Source organism: Myotis lucifugus, unplaced genomic scaffold, assembly GCF_000147115.1.
Source record: "Myotis lucifugus unplaced genomic scaffold, Myoluc2.0 scaffold_287, whole genome shotgun sequence".
Classification (NCBI taxonomy): domain Eukaryota; kingdom Metazoa; phylum Chordata; class Mammalia; order Chiroptera; family Vespertilionidae; genus Myotis; species Myotis lucifugus.
Genome location: NW_005871335.1, coordinates 154,588 through 174,849, shown reverse-complemented (window position 1 = coordinate 174,849; position 20,262 = coordinate 154,588). Strand labels below are relative to the sequence as shown.

The 20,262-nt window shown below is 42.7% G+C and overlaps 1 protein-coding gene across 1 annotated transcript in view; it reads right to left on the bottom strand.

Moving 5' to 3' along the window:
- Positions 1 to 20,262, bottom strand: part of CA10 (carbonic anhydrase 10) — a 360,899-nt gene that overhangs the window by 278,058 nt on the left and 62,579 nt on the right. The window contains exon 2 of the mRNA XM_006099862.3: positions 12,990 to 13,064. Coding sequence (XP_006099924.1) covers positions 12,990 to 13,064 — 75 coding nt within the window. The remainder of the gene's footprint in view (positions 1 to 12,989; positions 13,065 to 20,262) is intronic.

The window sequence follows — 20,262 nt, the reverse complement described above, 5'->3', positions numbered from 1 at the left end:
GGCACTTGCTTTAATTCAGAGAACGAAAGTTACACTGATATTTTAATCTGATATCAGCACAAACGTTCACCCAAAGTTCAGACAGATGGATGAACCATGGCTTTCTGTGATTACCTCTGCAACCCATACATCAATGGGGTGAGAAATAAATGTGTTTTATATTACCTGTGGTTCAGCTAGGCCTAGAAATTAAATCTCTCCACATTACAAAAAACCTTAATACCAGTTTACACTGCATTAACAGAAGTCTAGTTAGGTGCCATGGGAAACAATTGACCCATTCACTCTGTATTTAGAATATTTATTTCTGGCAATCACATTTGAGTGTAAAAGTAACACATTAGAGTTTCTCTAAAGAATAATGACTAGTTTGGTGAGAGGGTCTGAAAGCCATGCTCTATAAAAAAATCAGAGGATTTTAATCCAGATAAAAAAGACTTGAAGGGAACCTCATAATAATTGTCAATTACTTAAATAACATATATTCTATGTGATTCAGGGGGACAAAGCAGATAAATAGGAGGGAGATAAAGAAAGAGATATTTGGCTGAACAGTACAGAGAAGGTTCTAAGTAATCAGGCTCTCCTTTATTAGAACAGGTCCCCCCAGAGGTGGCACTGACTGGACACAGAACATGTGTGAGCAGAGTGTGGGTGGTCACCTATCAGAGATACTATGGTTGGGAAATAACAAAGATTCCTTATAGCATTAAGATGAACACCCTACCCCCCTCTTTTTGAGTTATTCTTGAGTGACTTTCTAAATTAACAGCTTAGAAAAACTACATCCGTGTTGGAGAGAAAGTGTGGCTTTCATTGCTCAATTATAACTATGGAGCTCTAAATCCAAGTCAGTATTAGGTTATCAATACAGTCTATGTATCAGTCCTCATTTTTGTTTTGCACTAATGATGTTTTCTATGTTAGAGGTACTTGGACTCTCAGATCCTCTTCCATCATCATAATTTGCTCTTCGGTTTGCTTTTAAGAACTTCTCTGCATTCTATAGATGTTGAGTGCAGATCTCAAAATAGAGATTATATGAAGAAACTTTCACTTCTGGCCATATTAGGAATGGGTCTCCCTAATCCCAGGTGAGACCACAGGATGCTAAGAAGTACTGAGGCAGAATATTAGAGCCAGACTATCTGGGTTAGAGTTCCAGCTCTATCATTTACTATGTGACATGGAGAAAAACACTAAACTTTCACATGCCTCCATTTCTCTATTTTTAATTGGGGCTAATAATCATAACCACTTCCTGGGATGGTTGTGAGGAATAAATGAATTAACATTTGCCAAATGCTTGGAATCATGCCTGGCATGAAGTTAAGTGTGGTATGATTGTTTGTTAACTCAAACAAATGCGTACGTGGTCCCATGTTAACGTGAGTTGTCACAGTAGGTAAACTTCCTCCTGCTCTGCCCATCTAAAATTTTGGCTTTTCTTGGTTTCTAATCTATTTGTGAGCTATAATTTCTCTTTAGACAATCTCATTCACTCAGTGGTTTTTTTTAAAGAGGAAAGTCTATTTAAGAATTTTTAATAGAGATATATAAAGAGCAGAAATAGCATTTAAAGTTCCATGTTTAAATTATAGCCTTTTCCCTTTCCGGTGGTATGGTGATGGGAAAGACTGTCAGTCACCTGGAGCCTCAGTTTCTAGATCTAGAACAAGGTGTTAATGATGCCTTCTTGACAAGATTGTCCTCAGAGTTAAAAAAACATACAGAAAATGCCAATGGTTTTCAAAGTGGTGACTATTATTTGGGAATCATCCTTTTGATATACATGATACTTATTAGACCTATGCTAAAATTAAGTGAAAGGTTAACATTTTCAGTGTTTTTTGAATGGAAAAATTTCAGGATATTGATAATAAACATAGTAGGAATCTTAAACTTTGGTAATGGAGTAAAATTAAATCAACCTGGATAATCTTTAAAATTTTAAAATAATTTTTAAATTTTCCAATTACAGTTGACATACAATATTACAATAGTTTTAGGTGTACAACATAGTGATTAGATATTTATGCAACTTATGAAGTAATCACCCCTATAAGTGGTCAGTGGTTTTAAATGCTATTTGTATGTGCCCAGGAGGCCAATGTACATATCCCGTTAGACCTCTCTTGCCACCATCTTGCCTCCTCTTGAATGTTTCACAGGCATGTCAAAGTAAACATGGTGAAGACAGAATATTGGACTCTCTCCACTCCAAACCCATACTTGTCACAGTTCACCAATCCAGATAATGGCACCACAATCACTGAGTTATTCAAACCCAAATTTCAAGAAAAAGTAGCTGCCCTAACACAAAATGCATAATCAAAAACTGGGAAGTATAAATATGCTGTGATACTGATATACTATAAAATGACATATATAATGAATAATAATTATATTACTTACATATTTTCATATGGATGGGATAAAAGTATAAGTTTTTCTGATCAACCTGGGTAGCATTTTCCCAGGAAAAATAAATGCAAGAAAGGCATGATCTACACTGAGTGGCCAGATTATTATGACCACCTGACGTTTGTAGGCAAATTAGCCGTACACTGCATCGTATGGATATGGAAGCCGAAGGCCTGTTTGAATACCTTTGCTGTCTGCAGTTACCAAGATAAAACGTCTCCAATTTGCACAGGAACACAAGGATTGGACAGTTGAGCACTGGGAAAAAGTCATGTGATCCGACGAATCACGTTTCCAGTTGCATCATGCAGATGGCAGAGTGAGAATTTGGCAGAAACAGCATGAAAGCATGCACCCCACATGCATGAATACAACCCTTCAAGCTGGTGGGGGCAGTGTTATGGTTTGGGGCACCTTTTCCTGGCATGATTTGGGCCCTTTAATTCATGTGGAACAACGTCTGAATAGCACAACAGACCAAAGTATCGTTGCTGATCAAGTTCATCCTATCATGTTGATGGCGTATCCCAATGGAGATGGCTTCTTCCAACAAGACAATACGCCATGCCATGGTGCTTGTATTGTGCAGGAGTGGTTTCAAGAACATGAGGGAGACTTTACCTTGCTTAGGTGGCCCCCACAATCACCAGATCTCAATCCAATTGAACATTTGAGGGATGAAGTTAAAAGAGCCATCAGGCAGCTGGTTCCACAACCATCAAATCTCACAGAACTAGACAGTGCTATTCATCAGGAATGGTGTCAGATTCCTCGCATAACCTTTCAACATCTTGTGGAGTCAATGCCAAGAAGAATCCCTGCAGTATTGAAGGCAAAAGGTGGCCCAACAAAGTACTGATGGGGTGGTCATAATAATCTGGCCACTCAGTGTGTGTGTGTGTGTGTGTGTGTGTGTGTGTGTGTGTGTAAATTAGAGGCCCGGTGCAAAACAAATTTTGTGCACTCGGGGGGGGGGGGGGTCCCCTCAGCCCAGCTTGTGTCCTCTCACAGTATGGAAGCCCTCAGGGGATGTCCAACTGATGGCTTAGGCCTGCTCCCGGGGAGCAGGCCTAAGCCGGCAGCCAGACATCCTTAGCATTTCCATGAGCCCAGCTCAGGGCTTCTGGCTGAGCGGCGCTCTCCCTGTGGGAGCACACTAACCACCAGGGGGCAGCTCCTGCATTGAGCGCCTGCCCCCTGGTGGTCAGTGTGCATCACAGCAACTGGTCATTCTGCTGTTCGGTTGATTTGCATATTAGCTTTTTATTATATAGGATATATATAATATATATATATTAGAGAAATATGCTAATTAACCAGGATGCGATAACAGGTCGACCAGACAAGAGGAGGTTGCCTGCGCAGCGTCGGGGCGGGACAGCAGGGGCCTCTGCATGCCTGCGCTGGGGGAGGGCCTGATCAGCAGTGGCTGTGGTTGCTTCAAGGGCTGGAGAGGGAGGCAGGGCCGGACCGGCGACTTGAGGCGACTTGAGGGTGGGCGGCACTGCGTGATTTCGAATTGCGCGCTGGGCTCCTAGTTTAAATATAGAACACTCTAAAATGAGGCATAATTCTGGGCAACTGCTACAGTGTTAGAAAGATCATTCTGGAGAGAAAAATCAGTCAAATCTCCGGGAGTGCCCGGCCAGCATAGCTCAGTGGTTGAGCATCCACCTATGAACCAGGAGGTCATGGTTTGATTCTCGGGTTGTGGCACAATTCCGGGTTGTGGGCTCGATCTCCAGTAGGGGGCATGTAGGAGGCAGCCAACCAAACATTCTCTCTCATCATTGATATTTCTATCTCTCTCTCCCTCCCCCTTCCTCTCCCTAAAATCAATTAAACATTTTTTTAAAGGAGAACCATTGACAATTGGAGCCCTGGCTGAAAAGGAGCCAATGGTTTGGCACTTGGCAGGAAAAGGTGACCTAATTCTATTCCCTGAGGGGAGAGGACAGGTTGAAGGGCAATTTGGAGTTGGAATGCAAAAATCATCACAGCTGTCATGGGGGCCAATCATAAGGAGGCATGGAATGGGTTGGGGGTGGGGGAAAGGAGATCCCCCTTCCAGCCCTTATCAATACACTGGGACCCTAAAATCCAGTCTGGAATGGGAGGAGGGGAGTTGGCTCCTTCCTTTTGCCAAATATGCAAAGTTAAAAGCATCCCATGCTGGATACTTGCTGCATAAAGCTTTTGCTATATAGTCTGTCTTTTTGTGAATGTTATAGAAGCTAACATTCTGGAACAAAGACCGCAGGCACCTCCCTGTCATCCTCTTATAGATGTAAGAAGTAGGATCCCTGGTTGGGGGTTATAGTCTTGCTGCTTTTGATTGTCTTCCACCTGACAAGGAATATATCACCCGAGTGTGAAGCATCCTGCTGGCAATTTTGCAAACACCCCATTATCACACAACAACTCAATGAGCAGTATTTACCCTGACAAGGTACCTCCCAACAGCTCACCAAGCTGCTTTTCAAAGAAGTTGTCTCTGTGGCCTGTGAAGGTAACTGAGGCATGTCTTTCAAATGGGAAGCTGTGCCAGGAGGAGGGGAGAATGGTTTTTAAGCTAGCTAGGAAGCCAGGAGATAATGAGGCCAATGCCACGGATGTTAACTCAGTTAGCATCACTCAGAGAAACCCAGTGTTTCTCTGCCAGAAGGCAGCCGTGAACTCTGCTGTTGGGTTTCCCACCCCTTTGGATGGCTTTTCTGTGATTGTAAAGTTACTAAACCTAAGGCTGTATACAGTGGCATACCTCAAGTATTTGACTCAGGAGTAGATCATTTGTTTCAATGTCCCCTCTCTCGAAAAACAATTATTTTCAATAATAACCCCACACAACATTTGATAACTATTTTTCTTTAGTTTGAAGACAAACAACAACTTTTAAATTTCAAGGATAAAAGCATTCTTTTTCGGGTTCAATCAAATATTGCATGGATGAGTTGATAACTGCCGTTAGGAAACAAAAATATTATGCCTTGCAGTTCACTTTCTGATTCAGTGTTTTAAGTTTTAAGTACACATGAAAACTCCAAATAGTCCCCCAGAATGACATAATTGAAGTAATTCACTTTTTGGGTCTTTGTGTGTACAATCGCAGTGCTGGCGTCATTTATTTTGTATCAACTGTTTAAATTCAGGAAGGAATACGTGCTACTATGGGGATGGTGACAGGGTCTGCCCTACAGTGAACTCCACCAATTCTGGACCCTTAGCATTGTCCTCTGGGAACAAATGCATGTAGATGAGTCCCTGTGTGCTAGAAGCTAATAGAATAACTGAGAATCCCTCTAATTAACTTCTTTGTAGACACAGTGCTTATTAAAGGATAAGTAACAAAAATGCACTCATTTAAAGATTACACATTTATTATTAAAACACAACAGCAACCACAGGCATTGTTTAGAGCTCAGACCAATACAAATTTGTTTTTTCACAGAGAGGTTATTTTATCACTGGCATTCTTAGAATTTCTAGCACATGGGGGGGGGGGCGGTAATAAAAAGCAGATCGAACGTTTGGTGGGTTTCAGTATTGTTATTAAATTCTCTACAGCTGATGTGTTCCCTTCTGCCTGTACCCAGAGTGGACCCCTGCCAATGAGCCTCCCTTGGTACACCTCTGACTGGCTAGGTCTAGAAGGTTCCCAAGAGGTGGACTGGCTAGAGATACTTGTGGTGATTGGACCAGGGATTAGCGTGTGGTACTAGAGAGCCATGTACCTCTGGAAAGGGTTGGTGCAAAAGCCCACCCAACAGGAGTGCTCCCCATTGGATGGCTGCAACCTGACAACAAACAGACCTTCTCTGGAGTGGAGCCTACGGGGGGCTTCATGTGTACCTGTGCTCAAGTTGCATCTTTGTGTACAATGTGATATTGTTAACAGACAGTTAAAAGGTCTCCAGGGCGTCCTTGGATTAGAGGGAGGTACCAGGACCTCAGGGTAGTGGTATAACGAAGCAAGTCTCTTCCCGGCAACCTTAAGTAGCCCAATGCAACATTATGCTAACAAAAATAGCAATACCTTTGTGTGCTCTCAAGAGTCCATAAGGCACATCTAGGTCTAGTACATAACTTCATTTTTACAAAAACGTTTCTGATATAGGTTTTACTATCCTTATTTTACAAATGAGTCAACCGAGGTTCTGAGAAGGTAGGTGATTTGCCAACAACATACAGTCGGTGCATGACGGGGTGGGACACAAAAGCATGATCTTCTGAGACAAGTGCACTCTCTACCACACAGCTCTAGAGTTTGGTAATAGTAGGCACTGCCATAGATGAGATGATAAATAGGAGTGCCTACTGCCTACAAGAAGTTTACAATCTGCTCTTTAGCAAAAGGTCAGATTCCATTACATTTAATCTGCCAGGTATGTCCTTTTCCATCTTGCTCACCTAACATATACTTACATATTTTTTAAGACCTATTTTTCTTGGCCGGTGTTGCTAAGTGGTTAGAGCATTAGCCTGTGCACTGAAGGGTCACTGATTTGATTCCCAGTCAAGGGCATGTACCTGGGCTGCAGGTTTGATCCTTGGTCCTAGTTGGGAGGCAGCCAATCAATGTTTCTCTCACATAGATGTCTCTCTCTCTCTCTCTCTCTCTCCCTCTCTCTCTCTCTCTCTCTCTCTCTCTCCCTTCCCTCCCTCCTTTATACTCTCTCTAAAAATCAATGAAAAAAATACCCTTGGGTGAGGATTAACAACAACAACAACAACAACAAAAGAGACCTATTTCAAGAGAAGTTTTCATCTGTGAAGCCTTCTCTGATCCCAAAGGCAGAGTTCGTTGTTTTCTCCTGTGTCCCCACTCCCATCTCACATCCCTGACCAGGTAAATGGTAATTTCTGATTGGCCCATCTGTCTCTAAACTTGTCAAGGCTCTCTTTAAGATCAGGAGCATTGGTTTATTCCCATTTGGATCCCGTGTCTAGCAGGGTGTTTGGCATCTATCAGGCTCTGAGTAAATTTTAATCTCCACACATCCCAATTTCTGGGAAACATTATACCTAAGATATTTATAATTGAGGGTGATGAGTCAGTGTAACATCACCCGCCTATACTGAGGTGAATGTCTCCATTATATTCTACTTGCTTTCTCTTAGAGAAGAGAGATCAGAAATCTGGAGAGACACACTTACATCACCGACTCCATTTCCAAACACTGATATTGAGAATATAACACAATTATCCTGTGAATAAAATCAATATTCTATTTCTTAATGCTGCTAAATATATCTCCCAAACCAATCATGTATCGCATTAGCAAACTCTCAGAGAATATTGAAGCCAGAATGGGTCTTTGAAAAATGTCACTCAACATCCTGATTTTATAAGTGGGGAAATCAAGACACTGAGATACTAAGTGACTTGCCTAAGATTTCATGGAATAGTCAAGCCAGCATGCACTTGCTGATATTCCTTGCTGGTTCCATGACCCAAAGGAGGAAGAAGATTGGTAATGACAAAAGCAAAGTTCAGGGATGGAGACTGGGGTGTGCACCCACTGACTCCCTGCTCAAGGGAATTCAGCATAAAATGAGAACTTACACAATAAGAACTGACTGGCTCCCACAGCAGAGGGTATTCCCTTGACCAAACAATATGCCACAAGACTCTGTCAAATGCAAGTTTTCTCTGTTAGAGAAATTAAAATTAAATGCTATAACCAAACAAGGCTTGTATATATTTTTGTAGCAGAGAAATTGATGTCATAAAGTGGGGTATTAAGATGTGCTTGATATTAGAACATCTGGCCTCTAGAATTATAGATATACAAGAAGCCCGGTGCATGAAAATTCATGCACTGGAGGGGGATCCCTCAGCCCGGCCTGCCCCCTCTCACAGTCCGGGAGCCCTCAGGGGCAGGAGGCGACCTGGCGATCAGGAGAAGGCGACACCCCCATCACACCTCTGCTGCTGCCACTCCTGGCAGCGCAAGCCTCGACTGGCCCTGGTTACCTGAGCCTCGGGCAGCCCTGCACGGCTGGGCAGCCGCCATCTGAGGCTTGCCTGCGCCTTGGGCCAACCCTGGGTAGGCCCGGCTTTGCCGCACACCTGGGGGCAGGCCTGGCCTTGCCGCACGCCTGCCACTCTGGCGGGGCTGAGAGGACTGGGCACTGTCATCTTGTGGATGTGGGCGCTGCCATCTTTGAGGGCATGGCAGTCAATTAGCATATTCCCTCCTTATTGGCTGTGGGTGCTGACATCTTTGAGGGTGTGATGGTCAATTAGCATATTCCCCCTATTGGCTGTGGGCACTGCCATCTTTGTGATGACATGACAGTCAATTAGCATATTCCCTATTTTTAGATAGGATACATATATGTGTGTGTGTGTGTCTAGATATATATATATATATATATATATATATATATCTTTAGATGTAAGATAAATGTGTATTGTTTTGAGCCCCTATTTGTGTTCATTTGTACAGCAACCACAGGAAACCAATAGAATTATTTTACATAGCTCTCAACTGGGGTGTATTGAATGATGCTGGAGGATAGGTAAGCTTGGGACTATGGGACCCTCTTCCCTTTAGAGTGAGTGGGTTGGGGTGGCCACGTAGTGAATATCTGAGGGGAGAGAACCTATGTCCTGTGTTTCACTTGATACCACGGTCAACAGAACCTCTGGGTCAAAGATGGAGTAGGAGGTTGGGTACAGGGTGAGAAGCAAACCCTGAGCCTGAGCCAGAGGCCAAAAGGCAAGGTCACTAAACACAAGGACGTGGGCCCTAGTGGGGAGACACATGAGAAGCTAGGTTCTAGGGCCAGAGGGTAAAAGAGCCAGGGAGAGGAGGGCAGGGGGAAAGTTGGAAGAGCAATTTGGGGTGACATCTGGATGGGCCCCTGAGTGCTGCTGTCCACAGGAGTCTCTATATACCTTGTCCTGCCCACTTGACTGAATGGTTTCTGCATCTCAACAATGGACTACAGCACCACTCTCTAACACAGCAGTTCTCAACCTGTGGGTCGCGACCCCTTTGGGGGTAAAATGACCCTTTCACAGGGGTCGCCTAAGACCATCGGAAAACACATATATAATTACATATTGTTTCCAGTAGCAAAGTTACAGTTATGGGGTAGCAACGAAAATAATTTTATGGTTGGGGGTCACCACAACATGAGGAACTGTATTAAAGGGTCGCGGCATTAGGAAGGTTGAGAACCACTGCTCTAACACATTGAAAGAAGCCTGGGAGTCATGTATTAAGTCCCCCCTTCTCCCTCACCCTCTACATCTGTTGTAAATCTGAGAAAAGTGGCCGAGAAATCTGAGGTGGGGTGGGGGAAGCCGCTCTGGTTTTCTCTTGAGGATATTCTTCATGTAAAGGCAACACAAGCAATATCCCACCCAAAGAACATTATTACCTACTTCTCAATTTGAAGACACTAGGCTAGAACAATGTCTACTCATATTGGAAGGTCAAAATGGTGTACACACCTCCACTGAGAGGCGGTGGGATTTAGGAAAAGCTGGGGTTTCAAATGTGAGTAGGTCACATTTTGTAGATGTAAATGAGGTCCCCAAAGGTGACGCTGAGTTGATCAAAAGAGAGATTACTCTGGGTAGGCCTAACTTTAAAAAGAGAGACAAGGCCTTCCCAGAAAGGAAGGGAAAGATTTGAGGCAGGACACTTTGCTGTTGGCCTTGGAGAAACCATCAGCCATGTTGTGAACTACCGATGGAGAATGGACAGCTTGTAGGGCCTAGGGCCACTGTCCTATAACCCCCAAAGAATTGAATCCTGTTAAGGACCTGCAAAAGCTCGGCCCCAGATGAGAATACAGCTGCACTGACACCTTTGGCAGCATTGTGAGCCCCTGAGCAGAGGACCCAGTGAAGCCATACTTGGACTTCCTGACCCAGGAAACTGTGGGGCAATCAATGTGTGTCGATTTCAGCTATTAAATATGTGGCCTCTTGTTACACAGCAATAGAAAAGTAATATTTAGTTTTCTAACTAGTAGGCACCATTTACTATGTGGAGGAATGAGAGTCATGCATGACCCCAGGCCAGCCATCCTAGACAGCAAGCATCCCCTACTGGGAGAACTGCTGGGAGAAAAGCGAGCTCTTGTTTGTCTTACCAGTATCTAATATAAGCCTTTCTTAAGCAAAGAAAATTGGCCATTTTGAACAACACAGGTAATTAGGCATTACTGCTAAACCACAGGTGGCTGCCAACAGGTGTAATTATCCTCATCTTCTAACAATCTTAAGCTTTTAAAACTGCCCAACAAGGAAGGGTTGGAAATTGCATGTTGAATGAGCTGATTAGCCTGGGCGAACCATTCCTACTCGATTTTAAAGAACACACCAGAGGATGGCGCCATTGAGTCAAAGCACCCTTCTGCCATCCTGGTCAGAAATGAAGCTATGAATTCCTCTATTCATCATTCAGACAGTTAGAAACTCAGTGTCATGATCCCATGGAGTTTGTCATATCTCCGAGGAAGAGTACATTTCTTATAACTGTTTATTGTCCTCCCATTATTCCTAGGATCTCTACGCAGACACTTGAAGTGTGGCCATCTCTTTTTTGAAATCCTAGCTCCTAGCATAGTGCCTCCACTAAAGGGAATGCCCAATCTCCCTACTGTTTTGGATAAGCGAAATGTGAATAGATAGTATTTGGCACACATTTTTCTGAAATGTGTTAAATGTGTGTATATATTTATGCTAAATTATAAATGTGTTATGTACATGTGTGAGAAAGAGATATATGCTTTAAATGCTATTAAACAAATCCCACAAAAACCCATTTTTCTTTCTGTTTTTTGTTTTGTTTTGTTTTGTTTCACAGTCTTAGTATAGGTGCTTACCATCTGTTGCCTGGATGATTTAAAAAAAATGAAGAAAAAAAAACATGAAAAGAAAAAAACCCAAAAACCTCATGATGCCCCACACTGGGGATCGAGCCTAAAACCTAAGCATGTGCCCTGACCAGAATCGAACCATCACTTCCTGGTTCATAGGTCAACACTCAACCACTGCACCATGCCAGTTGGGTCAATACCTCTATTTTTAAAGGGATTGTATCTTAGCTCTTATAATTGGAACACAGAGAGTTTCATGGTTTGGCCTCTAAGGACCTTGCTGGCCTTCTCACACATCCGGCTCCACTATGTACCCTGCCCTTTAGATACTCAGAAGTACCCACCATCCCTCAAGTGCATTTTCAATCTTCTTTGCCAGTGCTGTTTACTCTGACATTCCCTACCCTCTCCTTCTCCACTTGGAATAATCCTAAACACTGTCAGGACCCAGTTCCAACTTCCTTCCTCCCACGGTGTCCTGAGAAACCTGAACCTGGAAGAATGCATTGGGTTGCAAGTGACAGAAAGCCTGATTCGAAGTGGCTCCAACAATAAGAGGTTTGTTTTCTCACTTAAGAAAATCAATGCTGAGGCAATGCCGTGGTCAACTCAATGCTCAATGGGCCATAAAAGATGCGGGTTCTTTCCAACTTTCTGTTCTGCCATCACTAGTGTGGCTTTTGTCCCCAAGTGTGATCAGCAGGCTTTCCCTCACAAGCCATGGATAGCACTGTTTATCATATGTTCACGTCACAAGTGAGAAATGGGACGCGAAGAGAAGCTTGGTAACTTGCTTAGCTCTGCACCGCGAATGTAGTGAACTCTACAGAACAGGAGAAGATGACATCACGTCGATCATGTGGATGAGCCAGGCGACCTGGGGCACTGCTCTTTCCACTTGCCACCAATTACAAAGACCCCAACTGACACTTGAGGTCATCTGTTCTCAGTGCCTGAGCGAGGACCCCATGTTGGCTCCTCTTGAAAGCTTTCTTTTTTACCCTCTCATTTTTAGCAGTTAAAATACTTTGAAATATCTCACCTGCCTTCCCTTCCATCCTTCTCTTGAACATTCTTGCTCTTCCCCTTGCTTCTCTCCCCACTAAAGTCTTCATTAAACACCCCAGAGGGATGGGGACCACGACTAGAATAAGAGGAGTGGGGAAAGACAGGGACCCTCCACCTCGCTTCTAAACTAAAGTCACAGTACGTTTCTGCCTCCAACCCGTCTCCAGTTCCCTCCCCCGACGCTGACAGCATCTTCTTTGCCTGTTATTTTTAGCTGGTGCTTGGCCCAATCTGTTAAGTGCTGACCACGGATGCTCCTGGAGTGACATCAATGACAGCATGCATCCCAGCAGGCCACATGGCCATGGCCATCCTCTCCAGACTCCCTGCTTCACTCATGTTAAGAAACGGCTCTCTCTCACTTCACCAAATTCCAGCAGACACAGCTTCAACCCTCAGTCCTCCATCACCCTCTCCTTGACAGAGCCACCTGCAGGTGCAAGGACCTTGGGATGGAGACTCAGATGGAAAAAGGCGGTCTTGGTTAAATTGCCACTCGCTCCATACACTTTCTCCTGATGGAGTATTCATCTAACGCGTAAGTCAGAATATGCTGCCTTTTGCAATACAGTCCATGCCATGTAGCAAATGCAAAACTCTGGAAATAATACCGTATTTCATTCAAATTCTTTTCTTATAAATGAGAGTAAATGTTTTACCTGGAACAAAGCTTCCCTGGACCACCTCCTTGTACGCCCACCAGCCTTCATGGATTTTTGGTGAATTCTGTTGAGCTAAAGGAAAAACAAGAGAGAGTAAGATAATAGCAGAGAAGTACTGTGTCCTGGCTGTCAAAGCAAGAAGTGTGAATATACATAAAATAATACTTTTCTCCCTCAAAGTCCTACTAACAGCAACCCTCTCCCTCCTTCTGTTCAATTAGATCATTATCCTGTAAATATGTTGTCATGGAGTATTATAAGAAGCACTCAAGATATTTCTATTTAATAGAAATAGAGTATAATTATATATTTAAGCCTATTTGAATTCCCCTGTCATTCATCTCTACCTCCGACTCAGCCCTTTTCTTCTTCTGTTCCCTACACACACACACACACACACACACACACACACCCTCTGCTGGAATTGAGAGGAGGCTGATTCCATCCACAAGCCAGGCAAAAATCCTGCATATGCACAGAACTCTTAGGAACAGAGAGGTAGGGAGTTTGATGAAAAAGCTAAAATAGAAGTAGGAAGGGTGCAATCAGTCAGCTCTCCTCAGTTCCAAGAAGAATGAAGATAAGAATGTAAATAATCATGGTGAGGGCTTTGGACATCACAGGGAGAAAGAGCAGAAATCCCAAGAAACTGGAACATCTCACAGGGATCTGTGAGCTCATACTGACATGGCCTCAGAATCATCTGACATTTATGACAGTTGATGGGTGAACTGGGGCTATACCATTTCATATGGGGATACACCCCAAAGTATGGTGACACTTACACTTGTGCTGAACCCTTCACCAATTAAACCGCATTCACATTTCAGCTCTTAGTCCCATTGGAGGAAAACAATGTAATTTCAGATCATAATTATAATTTGTCTAGTATATAGTAAATGTTAAAACTCTGCTTGAATGTCCTTTCTTTAAATCTTGTTCTTTTTTCAGTCTCCTTGTTCAGACTCCTCATTCAGGGTCAGAGAAAACATACAAAACAATGGGTTTGAAAGCAATGCTTTGTCTAGTGAGAGGATCTGCTGAGTTCCTTTAGCTTCCCTATGAGCTGCAATTGCTTAGCCCCAAGGATCTTGCCCTGTACAGAGGAGATACATTTTTCTGCCTATGACAATAAGACCCCCGAGGCTTGCAGCTCTGTCATGAAGGCGGGTTTATGACATAGGACAAGTAAAAGAGAAGCCCACTTCTCCTGGAGCTGACAGTGGGGATAGGAGATTTTAGAAACAAATATAAGAGGAACAAATATCCTATTTAAGGCTCTGGAAAAACATCACATTTCAAGGTGCATCAAAGTAGAGTGAAGTTGCCAGTGCTTTGACTTCCCACATGGCATGGATGGAGGCCAGATGTTCCCATAGCCCTTGAGGAAGATCCTGCAGGCAGCTGAGTTGAAAGCCAGTGCATCTGTTCTGGGGCAGAAGACAAAGGGAGAAGTGACTTCAAGCAAAGGCTGGAGGGATTCTGCCCAGCCAGGGAGCCAAGAGAAAGAGTCCACAGAGACTCCAGGTATTAGTAGCACCAGGGAAAGACGAGGAGATGTGAAGGCAGCCAAGGAGACCAACCATTCAGTATGACCAAGCCAAGATACCAGATCAAGAGTAATATGCGCCGAAACCGGTTTGGCTCAGTGGACAGAGCATCGACCTGCGGACTGAAGGGTCCCAGGTTCGATTCCGGTCAAGGGCATGTACCTTGGTTGTGGGCACATCCCCAGTAGATGTGCAGGAGGCGGCTGATCGATGTTTCTCTCTCATCGATGTTTCTAACTCTCTATCTCTCTCCCTTCCTCTCTGTAAAAAATCAATAAAATATATTTAAAAAAAAGAGTAATATGTTTGCAAAGTTCACCAAGTAGGTGGACAAAGGACATTTCACTACAGTTCAGAATGATTTTGATTCTCCCACTGACCTTGCCACTGCATATAATTCACCCTCCTATTCCTTCCCAACTCATTGGGAGGTCCTCATAGGAGCTAGAGGGGAATCTCAAGGACTAAGAAATCTGTGAGATCAGGTGTCCCCTAATGCATTCAAACACAGTGGCCCAGTTTTGAAACAAGCACCTTGTAATACACACCTGGATGATAATTAAATTCATAGACAGTACATCCTAATGAGGGGAAAAGAACTGATATTTCAGCATAGCTCTGCTAGTCATGGAGCATGTCCCAGGCCTGGAAAAGATACACATGTCTGAAAGCTCAAAAGCACTGAACTGTGGACATCACCTAATGGCTTTGCATCAGAGATTAGTCAGGATGGATTTCCTTATCAAAAAGGAACTTCTGAATTTCATCAAAAATCACCAAATTTTATCCCATCAGGATCTTTGCCTGTCATTTGAACAACTGAAACCATAAACACAGCCTTCTCTTTCATTCTCAGAGCCAACTGTTGGAGAAGCTACATTCTCTTGCATATATTTAATCATTCCAAGAAAAGATCTACGAAGCTCTCAAAAATTGTTGTTTTACATTAATTTTTTTAACCAAGTAGCTTTATTTAAGATTTTTAACTGATTTTTTTAAAGAGAGAGGAAGGGAGAGGGGGAGAGAATGAAACTTTGGTCAGCTGACGCCTGTACCCCGCCCCCCCCCCCAAGGAATTGAGCATGCAAACCAGGCATGTGCCCTACCTGGGAATCAAACCATCAACCCTTTGGTGCACTGGATGATGCCCAGCCAATTGAGACACATCAGCTAGGGCTATCAAGTAGTTTCACAAAAACTGTTGTTTACAGTATTTACACATATTCATTTTGAAAAATAAACATAGTGCTTTAGTTATAAAATATAAAGGAGAACTAAAGGAACTATAATCGATGATATGTTTCAATGTGTAAATGCTTTAGCATGAGGCACTAGAAGAGAAATTGGCAAACTATCGTCAGCTGGCCAAAGATGTCCCACTAATTGTTTTTGATCTGCTCAAGCGCTAAGAATGGCTTTACGTTTTTAAATAGTTGAGAGAAAAAAATCAAAGAATAATAATTCTTGTGACATGTAAAAATCATACTAAACGCAAATTTTAGGGTCCATAAATCAAATTTTATCGACACACAGACACGCCCATTTATTTATATAATGTCTGTGGCTGCTTTCCTACTACAGCAAAGTTGAATGGTTGCAACAGAGACCATTTGGCCACAAATTTAAAATATTTCCTACATGGCTCTTTACTGAAAAGTTTGACTGCTAACTTACACACGTATTTTATATATATGTATGTATATATATATATATACATATATATACATATCATAATGCTTTAACTATTGAACTATGATATAAAGGAAAAATGCAGAGATAAATTACAATAAAATATGTATCTCAATTTGTAAATACTTGGGTATGATGCACTAGGAGATAAAATGAAGCAGTTGGATGTTTGGCTGAAACAGGTGGGAATAATGAGGTTGTATTGTACTGGAGATCCCAGGGCCCACAAGCAGCGCTCTCTCAGTGGTGTGATTTTCCAAAATAGTGAACCGACTCTTGGCAAAGTTTGGAACAAGATGAACTACCAGCCTCCCTTGATTTACATGGTTTTTGCATTGCCGAAGAACTGGTATATCAAAGCTATGTAAGAGATGCTTTATGTTCAGATGCAAAATGAAGTGCAACTGCAGGCTCAGATAGAGAACATAGTTTTCACTCACTTGAATGTTGGCGGGGACATGGGACAATTTATCATTGCTTGGAACTGTCAACTGTACTGCAGAGTATAGTCTCTGTGACCCCTGGGTTGGAGCTACTTGGATCCTCTTTCACTGAAACAATTTCAAGTTGCCTCGCCCATTTCCAAATCTTCCTCTGGGAACAGTGGCACCCCTCTTGACAAACACTGACCTACAGGGGCTATATATAGCACTATTTCTACATGCTAAATGAGATAGAGTGAAACACTAATCAGAAGATAATGTTTTAACTAAATGGATAAAAGACACATCTTTCCCTATTCTTCTGAATTGCAGTGCTGTGTGCACCCCATTACATATTAAAATTTTTTTTTCTACCTTTTCCTGCCATTTGACTATATCCTAAAGAAGCTGTCCTTTCCACCAAAGGTTAAAGCAATGAGGAAAAAGAAAAAGCAAAATTCAATAAAATGGAATATTTTGAATAAATGGAAAGAAAAGAGAAAGCAAAGATGCTTGCTCTTAAGATGACATAAAAGGGAAAGCTAATTATAATGCAACTAAGATGACTAAATTTTCATATTTTAAGATACATTCATATTCTCTCTCCCATGTATGTGTGTGTGTGCTTACCCACACAGACTGACAGGCACACACACACCCCTATAAGGAAGGCCTATCAGCCTGCGAAGTGTCCACTTAAGAGACATCATTTAAAAGGATATCATTACAACATATGCTCACTGCAGCCTTGAGTTGAAGAAAATAAAGGCATTTTATGTAATATGCTTTCCAAGGCCCAGTCTGGCTTTATATTCTTCAATCAGTTGAAAGGCAGAACAGCACACAGAAAAGGTGCCTCCTTTCAGGTTCTGCGATGTGCTGGGAACAGCTTATTTGAGACAGAGCACCAAAGAAGTGCTGGATTTCCACTTTAATTCATGGCCAGACCCTCATGAGTCATCTCGTTTATGTCTAACTTGCAGCGAGTAGGGAGCTGCTTGAGAATTCCTCCAAGCAAACAGGTGAACAGGAACCAGCTTCCATGGGGCTCTCTGCTTCTCTTTGCTTATGGTTTGGGATTTCTTCACTTCACATGCAGCCAGCGTCTGGGGAAACTCTAGGTGTTTAATCAAAGACATTATGCTGCCAATAAAAGTTGTCATCACTGCCAGATGAGGCGATGCACATGGCAAGGGCCCCTCTCCTGATAGTAAAGAAAACCCATTTCCATTTAATTCTCCTTCTCATTGGAGCAATTTGAGAACTTGTGAGCTTTGAAAGGAAACTCAGAATATCAGGATTTTGAAAGAGATACAGAGTTTGTTGCTCCAGTCTCTTCCTGTGCAGATGAGGAAACTGAAGCACGGAGAAGGGAAGCCACTTAAAAAAGTATGGGGTATTAGGAGTCAGCAAACTTCTACTGTAAATGGCCAGATAGTTAATGTTGTAGGCTTCGAAGCCTATACTGTCCCTGTCCTACCTACTCTGCAAATACAGCACAAAAGTAGCCATATGCAATATATAAATGGATGAGTGTGGCTGTATGCCAATAAAACTTTATTCATAAACACAGACAGAGGACTGGATTTGGCCTGTGAGCCACAGTTTTCTGACTCCTGTCTTAGAGCAAGAGGGGATTTTGTCATCTAATTCTGCTTCTTACTCAAATATTTAGACATGAGCTACTTTAGAGAAAATAAAAAAGAATGGAACTACATGAGTTTCCAATGACATGTAAATGGCATCTGATCAATAAACACTGTAGAAGGTATGTGCAATATGAAATCTTTTCCAGACTTCCTGAAATTAGTCACTAAAGTCTACATAAAATTCAATAGGCCCTCCTCACCCCCCCATTTCCATTGGGCTAAGCCACCAAAGTTGGAGGGGTCTCATGCAAACATTGCCCACAATCCCATGCTGGGCTTTTCAAACTAACCATTAGGGACCTGACCTATTGCTGGAAGCCCTTTTATTCCTCCCACAAGCCCATAAAGCACATTTCTGGATGACTCCTGGGAATCTCACCTGTTTCCATGGATAAAGTAATTATATTTTCACCTGCTAATTCTTTCACATTGTTTTGAGATAAACATTTACAACTCTCCTCTATTTATATATATTTTTCTCTCCCTATCACGAGCTGCAAGACAGAGTTAACTAACTTAATTAACTTAGGTACGAAGAAAACACAGCTGTGAAACATCTGCATGTGGACATTACAGTGATCTCTTGACCTGGGAAAGAACAAAACTCAACTGAGCTTGCCCTGGTGTGGGAGGGAAGAAAATGGTGCACGAGGGAACAGAAGAGCCCTTGTAAAGGGACCAATAGGGGGAGGGACAATGCTTAATAAAAGTTCACCTTTAGTCAAAACGCACCAAACTGTAAGCATACACATTGCAAAACGAGCTTCCAAGCCTGGCTCCGTACAATCATACCTGTGCCAGGTGGTTTACCAGAAGGAACAATGGAGCCAAATATATGGGGGGAGAGGCAGTTAGAGCACATGTGGTTACCTGGGTCTAACGTGACAGTAGGAGCCATGAGCAGTTGCTTCCCTATGAAACTGCATTTCTCATTGAAGAGGTAACTCAGGAAGGAGCACTGAGATGTTGCAAGTTGAGAAAGTCCTGCTTGCATGGGATACGGGATGCAAAGTATCATATTCCCTATCCCAAGGACTTCACTGTTTTCCCTTTAATGGCCAATTCTGCCCCCTCCATGGGAAGCAGGAACATTGAGAAGAGCACAGCTCACCATAGGGAACGTGAATGACCTCCCGAGTGCACTATGTGGCACCATTGGACCTGCCAGGGATAACGCTCTTCTCCAAGTCCTTGACTTTTACACCACCAGGTAGGTCTCTTCCTCCATGAACCCCTGATCTTAGATTATCCTACATTTTAGCATTGAGATAGTGCCCCACACTTACCTATTTCCAAGTCATTCTTTCACACAAAACTGTAACTTTCTTGAGGTCAGAGAATGTGTCTTTTTTTGGAAATCCCATTATTTATGCAAAGCTTGGTACCTAAGAGGTACCCAATCAAAGTTGGATGAGTGCATGAAAAATGCGGTAGTGGAGTCATCCATGATATAAAACTGCAGTCCTTTGAACAGCCCTTGGGACATTTCAGTCTACATCCAAAGACGTTGGTGTGATGCCTGTGTTTGTAGTCAGTGGGAATGTGGACAAAAGTGTTGACAAGTTGGGTGATAGGCCCATACTGGCTTGACAGCTGGAAGAGTACCAGGAGCTGACACCCTGCCCGGGAAAACCAAAGTGATCAAAAATTCCTTTATTTCGCTTAATGTGTTTCATTTAAAAATATGGGGGTGGGTGTTGGGGGGAAGAAATGCCATAGTTGGTAGTATTTATATCTCTGCCCTTCTGAACTTTTTCTGAAGTTTTGAGACAAGGATGAAACTCATTTGTACCCAGTCCACCATTCTGTATGATCCCAATTTACCACTAACACTAGACAGAACATACAGATCATCAAGAATTGCACTGGCTAACTGAGAGACAAAGTGTTCCAAGCACTGAGGATGGATATAAGCTAGAATCACCGTACACACTGGGCCAGACCCAGGCAAGTTGACATC